At 43.9% G+C, this 19,000-nt stretch overlaps 1 protein-coding gene across 4 annotated transcripts in view; it reads left to right on the top strand.

The window, feature by feature from the left end:
- Window positions 1-19,000, top strand: part of AFF2 (AF4/FMR2 family member 2) — a 384,550-nt gene that overhangs the window by 117,347 nt on the left and 248,203 nt on the right. For all 4 annotated transcript variants that reach the window (XM_033137049.1, XM_033137048.1, XM_033137051.1 and 1 more), the window contains exon 3: window positions 2,278-3,168. In XM_033137049.1, coding sequence (XP_032992940.1) covers window positions 2,278-3,168 — 891 coding nt within the window. The remainder of the gene's footprint in view (window positions 1-2,277; window positions 3,169-19,000) is intronic.

The following is a 19,000-nucleotide window of genomic DNA, read 5'->3' as shown; positions in this document are numbered from 1 at the left end:
GCTGGCAACAATTTATATAGATATAAATTTCTTTTATAATAGATTTTAAGCAATCTTTAGAAGAAAGTTGTCAAACAACCAAGCTGACCTAAAGCTGTAACAGTTCATGGTAGGAGAACCAGTGCTTCCACCCCTAAAAAAATAATATAAAATGTTTAGGGGTACTCTCATTATCTTACTCATATTGAAATATTGCCCTTCAATGAGGCCAGACTTAGATTCACAAAATGTTTAGGGGTATGTGTACCCCTACGTACCCCCAGAAAAAGCACCGAGCAGAACAATAATATTAAGAAAAGCTTTATAAAGCTTTCTGCCTCACAATGTAATACAAGTTAGGCCAGAGCTTTCCAAACTTTCCATGTTAGTGACACACTTTTTAGACATGCATCATTTCATGACACATTAATTCAGTTTGACTAGCAAACTGGAGGTTTCTAGCCCTGGAAGGAGCATGGGAAGCTTTTGCAAACACACCTAAAGGCTGCCACCGACACACTAACACCGTTTGGAAATCTCTGAGTTCGGCTCTGCTCACACTACCAGCCTGGAGCTCATTTCCCCTGCGGTGCATTTCCCAGTCGCTTTCTCCCACCACTGTTCACACCAGATCAGGGGCAGGGGGGGTGCCTTCACCCAACGATTTCTTCCCCTGTGGTGTGTGGGCGCACTGCCAACCCATGCATGCACAAAAGCTACCCAAACTTGTTCAGAGCGTGACAGAACTGTGGCTTCTGTTTTCAAACTGGATGGAACCTGGTTTCAGGAGAAACACATCCAAAGAGAAGTATTTCCCTTAAGGCTGCGGGACACGGATGGATTGTGGCTAACGTCGTGTGAACCTGGCTTAGATAAAACAGCGGCGGGAGCACGCTGGAGTAAATGGTAATGTGAACAAACCCTTAGATAGCTATAACCTTCACCGTCTAACATAGTAGACTGCCTGGGGGTCCTGTTTGCCATTGCTGCCAGCCTTTCTACGCGCTTCCCTTTTCTTCTCCATTGGGGTACCCAGCCTGAAGCCCCTCCAGATGCTGTGCTCTACAACACCCACCAGTCCCAACCAGCATGGCCAATGGTTAAGGATGGTGGGCATTGTAGTTCTGGAGGCCGTTACATTGGCTACCCCTGCTCTAGGCTGGCAGCTCAAGGGTCAAAGGCCGGACTTGCCTTTGAGGACTCCAGCTGCTGTTTGTAGGGGATACTACAAACAGAGCAGGCACTAACCACTTCTTGTACCTTTCTTTCTCAACTTGAAATGTCACATGCAGCCCAAGCCAATGGGTATGAACTCTATTGACTGCTTATATCCCTATGTGGTGAGGGGTGCCTACCTCACACACTAAGCAGGGACAAAACAAATGCTGAAGACTTTCTTTCCATACCTCAACAAGAGATGTTGAGTTCCTTCTTGTACTCTAAGGATTTTCGCTTGCCCTTCCCAGTTGCTAAGCTATAGGTTCTGATGATTCTGCGATTCTGTGCACTAACAATGGCAATCAAGAGATCTGTAATAATGAAAAGATACATAATCAGAGCGTGTAATCCCATAGGAAACATTGCCAGCAGTAAAAGCCAACAGTAAAAGCATGGGATATAAAAGTGAAAACTCGCAATGGTGGCAAAAATTAACTGAATTGGTCAGAATGATGGGGGAAAGAGGAAAAAAAAAACCCAGAAGAATTCGGAAGCTTATGGTCTCATTTTATTGAACAGAATTACAACAGGCAATCATTTAACATTTTCTTGCAGCAGAAATGCAACATAACTATGTTGGAAGAGTATTAGTGATCTATAGCACTGGCTATTGTAATAGATGCTTATAAATGTGGAACCTGTAGTCCATAATAGGACGCTTTCTATCTGAAGAGCAGGTTTATGCAGATTTTTTTAAAAAATATATGTTGTGTATGTTTGGTGTGTGTGTGGGTGAATGAATGTAGACTTTCTCGGTGCAAAATTGGCACACAAGCTCATAATATTTTCAATTTAAATTCAAAGCTGAGAAAATTTTTGAGGCAACAGAGCTTTCCTCAGAATGCATCCAAGGATTTTGAGCTGAGAAAAGTCGTATTCTGAGTCCGTTGTTTTTCGTCTTCAACAGCACTGCTACTTACCCCTGCTGCTTCTTGCAATCCTAACACTGCTTTCCTAGGCATAGATTCCACTGAGTCCAGTAAGATGTCCAAGTAAATGTTATTAAGATTGCAGCCATGCTGAGTAGTGAAATCACTGAGGTATATTCATGTTGTCATTGTTTCCCTTCTTGTATTTCAGACTAACAAAGGTGATGCTCTAGCCAACCGTGTCCAGAATACATTGGGGAACTACGATGAGATGAAGGACTTTCTGACCAACCATTCCAACCAGAGCCACCTTGTAGGAATCCCACAGAATTCTGTGCCACAAACTCCAGTAGATAAAAATGAACAGACCTTTTTCCCAGAACAAAGGAACCGGATGGTCCCGCCCCACCAAATCACGGGGCACTCCTCAGCTTCGATGCCGCCCCCTGCGGCTATATCGTCCAGTTCAAGTTTAGTGCACAGTCACCAGAGCAGCAGAAAATCCAGGACTGACTGGTCCCGTGTCAGCCACAGCTCAAACGGTGGTCAGCCAAGTCAGTCCGGGAGCGGGCAAAGTCGGACAAAGCACAGCTCATCCCACGAACCTCCACAAGGCAGGTATGATGACCGCTATGCTTGCCAAAGCGAGCAGCATAAATCCGGAGGAGGCGATGAAGCCAATGCAACGCCATCCTCGTCACACTCTAGGAGGCATACCCATTCAAAATCAGTGGTGGCAGAACACTCTTACAAAGAAAGCAGCCACTCAAAGTCTCCCGTGGATCTCGAGTTTCTGGGCCATGGGCCTGGATCTCCACTCCCATCTACATCCTTGTTGTCAGGAAACAGTGGTCTTTCGACTCAAAATTTCCTGCCAGGCCTCCACTGTAAGGGCAGCATGACTCAGCAAAAGCCCACTGCTTACGTTAGGCCAATGGATGGCCAAGACCAGGTTCCCAACGACTCACCGGAACTGAAGATGCCAATAGAAATTGAAGGCGTTTATGGAAACCAACCCTTTGGGATTCCACTGGAAGGAAAGACCACTGGACCCAGCTCAAAGAATAAACTACCAAAGCTTAACATTCCTCAAGCTAGTGAAGTAAGTCTTATTTATCTGTTCAGTTGTTTACTTACCTATTTTGCCTCCAGGGTTTCAGTCCACTACACTTCCTCAGTTTCCTGTTTAACTGACAGTCTCTTACCCCACATCCAGACCATACTTTTAAAGCACTATGATACCAATTTAAACAGTCATGGATTCCCCTAAAGACTTCTGGGAGCTGTAGTTTTTTTCAGGATGCTGAAAGGTGTTAGGGGACCCCCTCTCCATCTCCCAGAGCTACAGTTCCAAAAGTGGTTTAACCATCAATTCCTCTTTGCAGGGAGCTCTGGAAATTATGTGCTTTCAATATCTGTTCACTGCTTGGGCACTGCAGCTGAAAAGAAAGCTCTTTTTGACATGCTGTTTGGGTCTCACAGAGATTGTTCTGTCTATTTTTAAGATTACTAGGATGCACATCCTGTTATGCCTATCCCGCTACCTGACCCCAAGAGTGTGGTCAACATAATCAGGTCTGTGGTTAAAAATAGGAAAGTGTCAGTGGATTGCAGTTTTGTTGTTTGTTTTGTTATTGTCAATTTGAAATCTTCAGAAGAATTGCACAACATGGATACCTTGGGAAGTATTTATACAGCAGATAGATAGAGCCCATTTTCTGTGGTGCAAGAAATGTGGAGTGTTGGTGGAAATCTCAATAATCATTGGCTGCACCCAATGGGTAATAGTTCTCCTCTTTCCAAAACTTGGTTGTAAATATGCTGTGCATCCAGGTTCATAGAAATTAGTTACCTGGGGAAGAATGAAGACTATAATCCTATCCACATTTACTTAGAAATAATTCCCATTCAATGGAGCTCTAATGACTATATAACAGATAATGACTATAATTTAGTTCCTCTCCATGCTAAGTCACAAACCCTGCTTTGCCCCTTTTGTGGATTACTTATTTAAAAAATATTTGGGTAAGTAGGGTGGATCATCCCATTTTTCTGCTTGAGGTGAAATGGGAAAGCCTGCCTTGCCACTGCCACCCACATTTTCAGTATTTTTTCAAATTCAAAACTAATATTATCCATCCTTCTTCTCAGTCTAATCAGCCGTTGTTTCTGTGGCTCACATCTTGTAGCAAAGTTTTTGTGTAGTTAACCCACAAGAGGCATGGGGGGGGGGTAAGGCTTCTAGTGGTGCCATTCTTCAGGGATCAACTCCTTTAGATTACACTCACGGTCCCTTCAAACACTACAATTCTATTATTCTGTTTCCTGTGGTCTCTAGAAGCAAGCTCCAGAGTGAGAAACATGCCTGTCTTGTATCTAGTGCATGTGCATGTAAGTCCACGCACATGAAAACCAAGGCACCAATCAGTGCTTACCCAGCTGCTTCTCCCAATGCAGCTGGGGCTGCATGAGAACTGAAGGCACCAAGTTGTCTAGCCCTGCTTTAAATCCAGACCAAATTTCAGAAGCTAATAGGTAGCTGCTCAGCTACCCCAGTGATTAAGTTCCATAGTCCTTTGCAAAATCAACATAACTCATTGAAGTTACATAACAGGACTTCCCTGCAGCGGTTGGGTTACCCTGATGTAGAACTTGACTCTCTGTAATATTGTGTATACTTAGTCTTGAATACAAGCAGCTCTCCAAAGTGAATCTGCATGGTATAAATATTTTACTATTATTTTACATTTAAGAGGTGTTAAGCAAGGTGGTGTCTACCACTGCATACTTCCAAGCAGATTGAAATAGCAGGACTTGCCTAGCAGAGTTCCCCAAATACCTATTTTGTGGCTGGTAATATTTTTTTACACCCTGAATAAGTGATGATACACTCTTAGGGTGCTTTATTGAGAAAGGCCGGCTTTCCTTACCTACGTTCGAACCCCTGCCTGCCCGCCCTTTGGAATAATTGTTTGGGGCCAATAATTTGTTTGACTTCTTTAAAGAAGGAGGGAAATCCCTTGCCATTATTTATTAACATTCCAAAGAGCAACAAAGACTGATGTGTTTTGCAGGAGAGCTTGGAATAATTTTCTGAGAACAGCATCTGAAAACCGTAAAAAGACCTATTTATATGAAGTGGAAGCTGAGGGTTCCTTGCAGATGGTGTTTTATTAGAAAAATGTATTTGTTAATAAACGTAGCTGTGTACAAGATTGCTTTACAGATGTTTCTGTTTATTTTTACCTTTGGTTAAAAATCTGCTGGAGTAGTCTGTTGCAATTTGTCACCAGTATTGTTTGGCAAGGAAATAATTGCACGGAAAGAAAATAATGAGATTGCAAAGGCAAATAAATGTGTTCACTCTTGCTGTCTATTAAAAACAAAAAACATATCCATTAACAAATTTGAAAGAGAAGATTTAAGTCAGAGAGCAGTTGAAGGGGTGTGTGTTTAAAATATAGTGCAATGTGTGTGGAGTGGGGGGGGGGCTGCTTATGACCAAAGGCCTTGAATCCAAAGAAATGTGAGTAGAAGCCAAAAATGTTTTAGCATTGGTTTCAGATCATGCATGAAAGGAAGGTTCAGTTTAGCACTAGAGCATCTGTTTTATTAAGACCAGAGGCAGAGCAGCAGCTTTGTATTCAGAATATCCCAGGTTCAAATCCCTGGCATTTCCAAGTAAGCACTGGGAAAGTAGCCAGTCTGAAGCCCTGGAGAGACTCTGCCAGTCAGTGTGTACAAAACTGAGCTAGATGTACCCATGAGTCTGATGGCTTCCAACATTCATCTTGAAATCAGCCCTTTATTCAGAATCATGAGGAATGGAATCCTGCTTAATTAAGGGGAAAACCATCGCTCAGCGATAAGAGTTCTGACTTTGCGTGGAGAAGGTCTCAGGTTCAATGACCATCACCTCTAGGTTGGGACTGAAACCTGGAGAGCCTTGGTCACTCAGTGTGAACAATACTGAACTACAAGAACCAGTGCTCTGACTTGGTATTATGCAGCTTACTGTGTTATTAAGATTTCTCACAGTGCAGTGCTGCAGTATGCACTGCAAGACTGTGTGCCATGTAGTGATACAATAATTGGTCTGTGAAATTTGTCCTAGCACTAGAGAGAAGCATTCTGCAATGCTGTAATACAGTGTGCTGGGGTTTGCATTGCAACTGGGTGAGAAACACAGCCAAGGAAATTATTCCCCATCTGTAGTACAGGCAACTCCCCGTTTAAGTGTGCTATGTTTGCAGGCGACTGCACACACTCACAGTGCCAGGATCCCAAATGTGGATCCTGGAAATGAGGAAAGATCAGAGGGACAGCATGGCTCTCTCACAGCTGATGGACAGGGAAGGTTCAGTGCATAACTCCCATGTAAATGGGTAGTCCACATATATCAACTCCAATCCATCGGAAACTGGTCCATAGAGTAGATGAGGCACTGCTCCCAACAAGCCTCTGCCCTAAGCCAGTCTCCTCCACCCACCTGCCATTGACCTGTCTGAACGATGTAACCTACATCATTTCCCATAATCCTCTGTAACCTGCTGGGCTTCCTCAAGAGATAAGATGATGTGGAAACGAATTCTCAAAAGTAGAAAGACCACTGCTCTTCTTGTTTATTCCCACGACCACCATTGTTTTTTGTGCATTAGGAGGTTAGTTGGAGGAAAAGATAACTAGCCTCAGTGCTCTGAGGAGTCTTCATTGAGTGTTCAGTGCATAGTTTTTTCACTAGGAGGCACTGTGCATTGCAAATAACTTATTGGTTGTTGTTTCTCAGTCCATTCTTAGGACTGGCCTAGGGAGTAGGACTGATGAGAGTTAGAGCCCAACAACATCTGGAGGGCTGCAGGTTCTCCACTCCTACTTTGCAGCCTGGAATAAAGATTCTTTAAGAGCTGGTGATCCAATGTGAACCTGCTACATGAATTTTGAGGCCAGCGTGTGCAGACCTGCTCTGTGTCCCACCGTCATAAGATGTTTGACTCATGAGTACAAGAAATGGTGCCAGACTATGGAGTGCCCTTCCATTGGAGATCCACCTGACTCAGTTTCACAGGGCAGTAAAGACTCGTTTATGATTTGCTAGATGCTTCTGATTCATTTTGTTTCGTTAGAAAATATATTTATCCATTTCTCTTAAATGAGGCTGCTTCAATGTGTTATTGCATACTGTTTTATTCCACCTGTCAGCCACTTTACAAATTCTTTGAGATCAGTCAATCAGTCCTTCTTCCCACTTCCATGAGATCTGCAAGACTTTTTCTAGACAATAAGACTGTGGGTCTTGAGAAGGCCAAGTCAGTTGGATGTCAACTTCTGCAGCATAAAAAAGATGGTAGAGAATTGCTCCCGTGCCCCTTTTGTGTTTTCCCATAGCTATCTGGTGGGCTTCTGTGGGGAACGAGACTCTTGACTTGATTGACAGACTTGTGGTTGAATTCAGCAAGGATTTTCTTGTGAATTCCAAGCTTTTATGTTCAATGGAACATTTTTAATAGTTCTCTTATCACTAGGGATATTGGAAAATTCCAATGAAAACAGATGCAGGGGCAGAAATTGCTGGTGCTCGCTTGCTCATCTCATGTCTAGAACGGAAATCAATATGAGTGAATTTGGTTTGCCGTGAGTGCTATTGGCTGTTGCTGTTGCTTTCATTCTGCAAACAATGTGCAATTGGTTATAGCTCCCAGTCCACATTTGCATTATGTTTCCTTTGCACTGAAATTAATGGGGTGGAGTAACATAATGGTAATGTTACTTATGCAATTTATGTAATTAATTATATAAGTTACATGATTTCAGCGCAGCAGACAGTGAGATGAATAAAGTAGTTTTTAGTGGAATATGAACTGCTGTGGAATGGAAACAGTGTGGCATGCAACAGATGCAGCACTGGGTGATTTAGGATGGGCTGGGCAGTTCCCCCACACAGAGTGCTGAGCTGAGGGGATGCACCCTCCTTCTCTTCCTCCTCCTCATACCCATATTTATATAGGTACCTACTCATTTAGATGGGCAATTGAGCTGCTGCAATTAGGACGTAGTGCACTTGAGAACATGTGCAGAACGGAAAGTGAAAGGGAGGGAGGGCACCAAATTTTGTCCCAATTGGATGTGTGTGCCAAATTTTGTCCTCACTCAGGGTGCCATATTAACCAAAGTCTGCCTTCTGACAAAAACAAGGTGGAACAGAAAATGATTCTACCTTATATCCCTATATATCACTCAATGATTTGCCTAGGAAATACCGTTGGGACTTTCAAGTCCTCCTTATCTAGCCGTTCCTTGTTCTCTCTGGAAACTGTGGCAGTTTGTAGCTCATTATGTCTCATAATATATCAGAAGCAATCAGGCCCCTGAAAGTGGGAAGTGAAAAGTCCCATTACGCTTCTGACACCACCCACCTAAGCCTTGAAACATGGAAGATTTCTCTTGCCATTCCTTCTGAGAAAATATTTTGACGGGTTCAGTGTACAGTGAAATGATAAGCTTTTGTTATATGTGTTTCAAATCACCCCCTTATCACAGGATATATTGATTAGCTTAGTACTTCCTCAGCAAGCTATAAAAGAGGGGGGAGGAAGGAAGGACCTGCACTCTTTCTGGATTAAAGAGCACAAAAAAATTGACAGGTAGATAACCATATTGATTCAGCTCGAGCGGTAAATGCAAGGAGCTTTGTATATGACTTATAAAACTTTACAAGCGCAGTAGGTTTTAGGGGTTTATATTTTTATTTCTTTTAATTCAATGGAAGGGCTAACCAAAAGGGGGAGAATAAGGGGTGGGGGAAGAGCACTGGGTTAACTAATTCCCCGTTTTGTGTTGATTTGCCAAATAACATTACATTATGTCCTCTGTTTGCGGGTGGATCTTTCATTCCATATTTAAGCCTCCCCTTTGCTTTTTAGAAAACTTCAGAAGAGGAAGAATAATGGACTGGAACAAGCATTAGGCTGGAAACCCCCTTTGGCTGGTTCATATTTCAAATAAAATAAAACGACCAATAAAACAAAGCCAAAGAAACCCCAGTCCCTTAGCATAGTTGTCCGTGGAGTATTACAAGGCCTGGCCATGTGGTTTACATTTGTAAATACTGTGAGAAGTATTGCTTTTGCAATACTTTATAATGAAGGCCATATGATGGGCTCATCAAGAGAACTCTGGCTGTAGACACGTCTCTCTTTGTAATGCAGCTTGGCGGAGACCCATTTCAGGGGCTTGGCCTCTGGCTAGCAGCACCTGCCACCCAAGCCTGAGTGCACCCTGACTGAGCAATAGGGGAACCAGGAGCTGGAACTAATTAATTGTGCTAGGGTAGGGGTGGTGAACCCTCTTCATCCTGAGGGCCACCTTTGTCCCGAGGACAGCTTTCTGAAGTCCACATGACACTGAGGGAAACACAGAGCCAGAGGAAAACATGGGTGAAGGAATCAGAAGAGGGGTGCTTCAACCAGAAGAGCAAAAGGCATTATCAGAGTTGGGAGGACACATTCCAGCTTGGCAAAAGCACTCAAGGAGGGTGTTACATAAGACCAGTGAGGGGTGTGGCCTGGGGAGGGATATGCCTGAGGGAGAGCCCCAAGGACCATTTTGAGAGGCCTGGGTGGACACATTCTGCTCCTGGGCCTGATATTCCCCAACCTTGATGTAGGTGTTAGAGGAAGTTAGAGAACTGCTTTCCATATGTACTGCCCAACAGTGGCGTAGGAAAGGCGGGGCGTAGGGGGCGCTTTGTCCCGGGTTCCAGGGGAGGGGGTGACACTTGGCAGCCCCTCCTGCCACTCCCCACCGCCCGGCACCCCGTCTGTGCTGCTCCACGGATGGGCAGGGCAGCCCCATGAGCCGCCCCTCGCCCGGCGGCTCCCCTGGTCGCCGCAGAAGCAGCAGCGCCAGACGGGATGCACTGAGTGCGCATGCCTGTATATATTTGTTGTTGTTTAGTTGTGTCCGACTCTTCGTGACCCCATGGACCAGAGCATGCCAGGCACTCCTGTCTTCCACTGCATCCCGCAGTTTGGTCAGACTCATGTTGGTAGCTTCGAGAACACTGTCCAACCATCTCATCCTCTGTCGTCCCCTTCTCCTTGTGCCCTCCATCTTTCCCAACATCAGGGTCTTTTCCAGGGAATCTTCTCTTCTCATAAGGTGGCCAAAGTATTGGAGCCTCAGCTTCAGGATCTGTCCTTCCAGTGAGCACTCAGGGCTGATGTCTCTGCTTTTTAAGATGCTGTCTAGGTTTGTCTTTGCTTTTCTCCCAAGAAGCAGGCATCTTTTAATTTCATGACTGCTGTCACCATCTGCGGTGATCATGGAACTCAAGAAAGTAAAATCTCTCACTGCCACCATTTCTTCCCCTTCTATTTGCCAGGAGGTGATGGGTGCCTTCCTCTAAAGAATGAAATCACACCCTCTGACCAGCTGTCTTTAGTATAAGTTTGAATGTGGATCAATTTTATTATTATTATTTTTTGTAAAATTACCCCTCAGATTAATTGGCCAATGGTTCAGAGGATCCAAATCCCATTAAAGAAAGGAATGGATTTCCGAAGGACTGTCAAATGTGCTGGAAAGTTTTAATAGTCCCATGATTTGGACACTTTTATGTAGTAGTTAGTGTGTTGAACTAAGACCAGGGAGACCCATCTTCAAACCCCAACTCAGGCCTCCGCCTAGCCTACCTTGCCGAGCTGTTGTGAGATAAAATGGACGGGGGGATCTTAACAAGTGAACAACAGAGAACCTGCATAAACAATGCTGACACCAAACCCTACATATACTAAATAAAATAGAAACATCGTCACCCCACCTCACCCATCTCCCCATCCCGCCCACCTCTTTCCCCCTTTTCTTCCTAATGTCTCAACAAAAGAAATTGACTTGTAAAAATGTTACTTGGAAAAAATATGAGAGAGACATCGCACTACCTTTGTAAATCAAGAAAATCTTTAATAAAAAATACTTTTAAAAAAGGACGGTGGGAGAACCACATATGCCACCTTGTAGTTCATGAGAAGATGGACAGAATAAATATGTAATTAGTGAGGATCAGATAAATAATTTCTAGGTTTCCTAAACTGTGTTTCAGAGAGCAGTTACTTTCCTTAGAACATTATCAAAGGATAATAATAATAATTTATTATTTAACCCAGCCACTCTGGGCAGCTTCCAACAGAATGTTAAAATACAATAATCTATAAAACATTAAAAGCTTCCCTAAACAGGGCTGTTTCAGATGACTCCTAAAAGTCTGGTAGTTGGTTTTCTCTTTGACATCTGGTGGGAGGGTGTTCCACAGGGCGGGTGCCACTACCGAGAAGGCCCTCTGCTTGGTTTCCTGTAACTTGGCTTCTCGTGGCGAGGGAACCACCAGAAGGCCCTTGGCACTGGACCTCAGTGTCCAGGCAGAACTATGGGGGTGGAGACTCTCCTTCAGGTATACTGGACTCAGGCCGTTTAGGGCTTTAAATGTCAGCAGCAACACTTTGAATTGTGCTCAGAAACGTACTGGGAGCCAATGTAGTTCTTTCAAGACCGGTGTTATGCAGTCTTGGCGGCTGCTCCCAGTCATCATTCTAGCTGCCACATTCTGGATTAGTTGTAGTTTCCAGGACACCTTCAAAGGTAGCCCCACATAGAGCGTATTGCAGTAACCCAAGCAAGAGATAACTAGAGCATGCACCACTCTGGCGAGACAGTCCGCGGGCAAGTAGGGTCTCAGCCTGCGTACCAGATGGAGCTGGTAGACAGCTGCCCTGGACACCGAATTAACCTGCGCCTCCATGGACAGCTGTGAGTCCAAAATGACTCCCAGGCTGCGCACCTGCTCCTTTAGGAACACAGTTACCCCATTCAGGACCAGGGAGTCCTCCACACCTGCCCGCTTCCTGTCCCCCAATAACAGTACTTCTGTCTTGTCAGGATTCAACCTCAGTCTGTTAGCCGCCATCCATCCTCCAACCGTCCTCCATGAGACAATTAATCCATGGTGGACCAGTTTCCCCAAAAGATGGCTAGCAGCCAGTGATCTTCCCTGGCAATGCCCAGTCCCAGAGGTGTATTGGAATGGTTCTAAACAAACCAGTGGGTGGCTCCATCCATATTAAAAAGAAGATGCAATCTAAGGGGCAGGACTCCAAATCCTGCTCAGGGGTCCCTCTGCAGACAAATCAGTGTGGAAACCCTTCCCTGAAGGCCAGCTGTTTGAAAAGCACTGTTCTAATCAAAAGGCAATTATTTATTGGCGGGGAAACCCTCAAATCTACCTGGGGAACAGGGAACAGGACACAGAATAGCAAGCTCAAGTGGCAATAACGAAGAGATGTGTAACATTTTTAGCAAGGAGGGCAGTCTGGAAGCACCTCATTGCATATAGTTTATATGTGACTTTCCAAGTCTAAGCTCTGAAAAGAAAGAAAGAAACTGAAACCAGTTCTGAAAGCTGGCTCTGGGTGGTTCTTAATTAGCTTATGCCCATATGGTCTCTAAGAAATAGCCTCACCAAATGCAGGAGCAGTTTCACATCTTGAAACATGCTCCCATCCTATGTGCTGTTAGAAAACTGATTATCCATGTACAGAATCATGCAGTGCCTAAATTTTGCTAAGTGCAATACAGATAATGAACAATGAAGGCATTCCCTGCCTGGCGATTGCAGTCGAATAGACAGGCACCAATTCTTAAGGTTAAATTGTTCTTACAATAAACAACTTATAGCAGAGACGGCTCATGGAGGGGAGAAGAAAAATGGCAGCTGGTATTTCAGTAGAACCCATGGAGTGGCTCTGCTTCCCATCTCTGTTACAATCAATGGTGCAGTTAAAATAATTTAGATTTAATGGCTGGCCAGGGCAGGGGCTCTTTGCATGGTAATAAGTATTAGTTCACTTGTTTCAAATTGTGGTAAGAGAGCTCAGCTGCATTGGGAGCCCCTACTGCATATTCTTCTTAATGTGGTCCTTGAATCCATCCCCAAAAGTCCTATCTTGATGGTACCACTGTCCAAGTGGAATAGTTGCTATCATGTTCCTGTTCAGTCTAAAACTGGGATCTCAGCAGCTACTGTACTTCCACCCACAGACTTTGGCAGCACCCTATGAGTTTTCTTTTGAGATCTTTAAACACACACACTGCTCAATTTCAAAATAAGTTTGTTGTACGGTGATACTGTCCAAATAACACAAGGCTTAAGCACACACACACCCGTCTGGGCAATCATAACTGGCTGCAAGGCACTTTGGATCCCGATCTAACTTTCCATTACTAAAAAGGAAACACTGCTGTTTGGATAAAGAACAATCTTTAAACAACTTATCCCATAACATTATAAGAGGGAGAAAGCAGCCTTTAGAGTCAATTGCTAACATTTAATAGAATTTGTGGGGAGATTGCTTAAGGGAAAGATATCTAGCTTGTTTTGTTGGATCCCTTTAGGAGATGGATAGGAGTTTTTCAGGGGGTGATTTGAGGTGGGGAGGCAATGCATTGAGTGGGGAAACACTTTGCTTTTTCACTTCACCCAGTAGAGAAGCTGTGCTTACTTCTATGAAAGTGGGAGGTGAGCATAGCTCAGTAGTGGAACATGTGCTTAGCATGCAGAAGGTCCTTGGTTCAAACCAGAGAGTCACCATCTCCCATTCAGAGAGTGACAGGAAGGTTCACAACCTGAGTGAGAACCCTGAGACTCACTGCTAGTCAGAGTTTAGAGTACTAGATGAGGTGGCCAAATAGCCAGACCTTGTATTAGCCAGCCACTTATCTCCATGACTATTAAGAAGACAGTAAGGTGGAATATAAGGTTGTTAGTGTGCACTAGCCATATTGGTTCCTCTCCCTCCATTGCTCCAAGCAGGGATATCACCAGTGGTGACAATTAGTAGAAAAATCAGCAGCCATGTGTGTTGTTAGTGACTTTTTACACTTACATCTACAGTTGCCTGTGTTTTAGCAGGTGAACATTGAAATAGGTATTTTCTTTAATATGCAAATCGGTGCTTTCCTAATTAAAACCAGCTTGACGTGCTCTTAATGATACTGGCAAATTTCTGCAACCTTTTCTTCCTTTTCATCTGAAGCACTGGCTGCATGGCGCTTCTTGATTGAGGTATTTTGAATCCAGATTGAGAAGGTAGATGTCTAGCCATATGCTTTTGGAGCACAAATATTCTAGCTGGGTTTCCTTGGAGAGAAGAGGAAGAAAATAGGAAGACTATACACAATATTTTTTTGGAAGCTGAAGTTGCTGTTGTGATATAGCTTTCTTGCATCAGTTTTCTCAGAAGGGTTTCCTTCTAAATTAAATCTCATGTTCTATATGCTTTCCTGCTTCCTGCTCCCTCCTGCAGCTATAGCCCATAATTAGAGGTGGAATAGTCCAGGGTCAAAGACTTGTTAATATTTCTGCAGCAGGGTGCCTCTCTCCAGCATCCTAGAGCTGCCCAATCAGTATGAAAGGGGAGAGGAACCCAGGAGAAGAAGCCTTTTCACTCTTTGTGCTGATTGGAATTGCTGTTGGCATTCATATCTCTTTTGAGAGACAATGGAGTGTGCCACCAGAGTTGAAGTCAAACTACTGCATTAGCAGCACTGAAATGACCTCTGTGGGGCGCAAGCCTATATAGTGCATATATAGATTCTGGGCTGCCCAGATGACAAGACCCCCTTCTCTGCCTCACTGTTGTGGTCCAAAGGAAAGCAGTGCAATCCATTTGGCACCAGCTTGGCTGTAGTTGTTGCTGGAAGAAAGTGTGCAAGATGCCGTTCAACCATCTTAGGAACTCCACTCTGGATTTGTGTAGGGTTTACTCCTTGGCCTTATCTTCTGCCAAAGATATCCTGCAAGGAAGTGGATGTTTAGGATCAAAGCTTTCCTTCTCTTAATTGGGCTACTTTCCCAGGTTGATGGGCCCATCTGCCCTGTCTTCCCTCTACAACACGTGCAGAAACTGCCTCCTTGACCATTGGACCCACTATTGGTCTCATCAGTCAGAGTAAAAGGAAGTGAGCCTGCCACTGAGGACTAGTTCCTAGGGTCACTTTGGAGAAGGTACATGGAGAGAAAACCAAGGAAAAAATTTTTCTATAAGCTAGGCATTTAAGAAGACTGAAAACACAAGGTGCTTTGAAGAGAGTGGTGTGCAAGTTGTTGTTGGTTTTTTATTAAAAAAACGACAACATACAATGGAACTCCAAATCATTTGCCCATGTATGTGCACAGAAAATAGATAAAGCTGAAAGATCAGCACTGATCATGGCAATGCATCCCTAATTGTTATTACTACAAAAATTTAGTTTAGTGTTAGAAGACTGAGTGGCTGTGAGGGGACGTAGCTGTGACTACCATGAAGGGTCCCTGAATTTGCCACTACACTAATGCCCAGTGGTAGTCAACATGGCGCTTGGGGGATGTTGTTGGTTGGACTGCAGGCAAAGCCCAGAGAAAAGAGTTATCAGGAGTGTCACAAAGAATTTAGTTAAAAGCCCAATGTGTTTCAGAGAAATTCCTATGCTGAGCATCCATTCCCTGCCCCACCCAATAAATAAAGCCATGTGAAAATGGCAAAGCTAAACTGTGTTCCAAAATTAACAGTCATGAGATGAAAATGACGTGCATTTGCAATGTTACCCCTGTGCCTTTCTACGACTGTCCTGGATGCCAGCTCTGTGGAGAATGAATGGAGGGTTTAACAAATACTAGAGCCGCTTGCATCTTCATACATAATAAACACGGCTTCTGTAAATAACTCTTTTTATCTGTCAAACATTGTAGGCACATATGCCATGCTGATTGTCATGGGGGGCCGTAAATAAACAATGGATCTGTCTGTGCACGTTGCTTGTTTTTTGTTTTAAAACATCTGCACAGGTATAAAAATGGTAGCAAGCTCATTTTGATCGTGAAATGACACAGGATGGGAAAGGTGGGCTGGACGATACTCCTGCTAGGTAGACCCATGGCTGCTTAAACAAGTATACCCAGGGAGTATCATCTGGGTGGGAGGTCTCATGTTGAATGCCACAGGGCTCTGTCCTCAGACCTGTGCTGTTCAACACACACACACACACACACACACACACGGTTTGCGTAAAAGTGAAAAGGGGATGCATGACAGATTTGCAAAGAGCACAAAGCTGGGAGGCCTGAGTAGCACCATAAAAGACAAAGGGGTCTTTTTAGAATCTGATTTTCTCACTTAAAAGGCCAATTCAGTCTTAGGCATAGGGAGGGGGACAAGCAGACCCCTCTTGTTATATCTTTGGCTTCTTTTATCAGATTCACAGTGCTGGGTATTTGTGTTTGATTATTGCATAGATCAAGCTATCTTCCAGGGGTGTGTATGTGTAGAAGATCTTGGCAGTTTGAGACATTGGTTAAAAACCAACAAGTTGAAATTCATGAGAAATGAATGTAATGTTAGGTAGCAGAAGAAACTCAAAGGTGGAAGTATCGGATGGTGGAGATCTGGCTTGGCAGGAGTACCTGTGCAAAGAATCTCAGTGTCTAACAGTGCAATCCAAACTATAGGAATCCAGCACGCATTACACTGGCTTAAATTGTGCTGTAACTTTCCCCTAGTGCTGCTGCAGACTGAGCTGACATGAGCACGGCAGAAGGGAAATAAGCCATTAAGAGAGAGTTTGATATACACAAGCCTTTTTACCACTGCATCTCCCACTGGGTTGCTAGTTCATGGGAGTAAGTATTGCTCTGCCCTGCCCTGCTCTCCCTTACCATGCCCCCAGCACTCACCTTTGGGGGGACTTAGCCCAGCCTTGGCTAATCTGGCTTTGGGTGAGCCTTAGATGAGTCAGGATGAAGAGCTTTTGCCAGCATTGCCAGAGATCCACCTAAATAGCCCACCTCATCCTGGCAGATCTAGGGTTTGATCTGTCCATTAGCTGATCACAAGGTGAATATGAGCCAACAATGTAACATTGCTTTATATATAAAAAAAGCCAATGCACTCCTAGGAGGTTGTATACTAAGGTTGTAACTAAGTCATATTTGGAATAGACACATCAAAATAAGCAGACATGAGTTATCTGTATTCATTGATTTCATGGGGTCTAGTTTGAGTATGACTTAGCTACAAACTATTGGGTGTATTGAACTTGTACTGACAGTAATCTCATTGAAATTAATGAACCTAAGATAGCCATCTCCATTCATTTAACCCATGCTTTCTAGGCACATATGGAAGTGTAGACAGACCCTATGTTATACTCAGAGCAGACTCTTGACCTATACCACTTGACCTATACCTTCTAGGAATGGGTCAATGTGGTTTGCCCTTCCCCATCTCCTTTCCAGTGGAAAAAACACTCAGTAGGATGATGAAGGGTCTTGGAAAAGTCCTATAAGGAGTAGATACAAGTATGGATGTAAGAGGATGTTGTTTTCCATTATGCCCTTTATTTGCTGCATGCAACACTGTTTCTGTTCCACTGCAGTTCGTCTTCCACCCAGAATAACATTGTTTGTCTTGTCTTCTGTGGTGAAATATGGTTATCATTGCATTATTCCACTCTGTTTGTTTCATGCAAAGGAAACACAATGCAAATGGTGGGAGAGTAATCAGTTACACGGTATGTGTTATTTGTGAACTGAAACAACAGCAATGATTACCAATTATATTTGCTGGATTGGATTCCATTCCAGATATGGGACCTTTCTGTTCCTATTTCTGTCTTTCTTGGAATTAACTGGCATCCTTAGTTGCAAGAGCTGGATATATTTAGTCTGGAAAAGAGAAGATTACAAGATATGATAGCAGTCTTCAAATATTTGAAGGCCTGTTGCACAGATCACTTTTTGTTGAGATTTAGGCTCTCAGTACCTTTTACCCCAATGTGGAGGTGGGTGACACCTTAGGATGGTCTACCCTCAAAGGCTGATGGATCCAATGCATTTCCAGATGACCCTGGGGGATTTCCCTGTTCATATGACTGGCATTCCGGTTGAAACCCTGGATGACCTCTGGAACATCTGAATGGCTTAGACTGTTGAACTGGTGGCCCCTGAGCTCCCTCATTTCATGAAGCCTGCTTGGCTCTCTGGTATATTCCAGATCTTATGGCAATGAAACAAACTGTGAGATGTCTGAAACATGAATGGAGCAAAAATGTGGTTGAATGCTATCAAACACTTGTGAGGGCTCATAGTTGAGCCTACCTAGTTGCAGTGAAGACAACAAAGAAGGCATACCTTTCTGCCTCCATTCCATCCTCATTGGTCCCTCTGGCAGAGCTTTTCCAAGTAGTGCAGACCATTTTACAGTCTGGCCCAAAGGAGGTGGCAGAACTGATTGCCTTTCCCCATATGAACCAGCCCACACCCTGTGATCATCATCTGAGGCCCTGCTTGGTGCGTCCCCTCCAAAAAAGGTCAGGAGGGTGGCAACATGAGAAAAGGCTCCTCGTTGGTCAGATCCTGCCTCAATGGAGGCTTGCCGACATATCTTTAGGTGCCAGGCTAAAATGTTCTTCTACGACCATGCCTTTGGCTGATAAAACAATCTGTGGCCCTTTCAATGTGTTTCTGGGAGGAGGCTTTTTAGTTTGCATTTGTTGTTTCGTTATGTATTTTGTGTTCTCATTTTGTATTTTTATATTGTGAGCTGTCCTGTGATCTTCGGATGAAGGGCAGTATGCAGATTTAATAAAAGAAAAGAAAGAAAGAAGATTTCGGACAGATGTCTGTCAGGGATGCTGTTGTTGCATTCTGCATTGCAGATCCTGCATTGAGCAGGGGGTCAAACTATGTGACCTCCAAGTTTCTTCCAACTGTTTGAATCTTATTATTCTAAGGATCAAGCTACACATTACGATTCATGCGTAGCAGGTAGCTACGCCTCTTGTTTTTCTCAAATAAATTACAACTGCAGGAAGTGTGATGGTTATCAGCAACATGAGCACACAGGGGCAAT

The sequence above is a fragment of the Lacerta agilis genome, chromosome Z (genome assembly GCF_009819535.1).
Source record: "Lacerta agilis isolate rLacAgi1 chromosome Z, rLacAgi1.pri, whole genome shotgun sequence".
Lineage (NCBI taxonomy): Eukaryota > Metazoa > Chordata > Lepidosauria > Squamata > Lacertidae > Lacerta > Lacerta agilis.
Note: the sequence above shows the minus strand (reverse complement) of the source record. Positions and strands in the feature narration are given on the sequence as shown.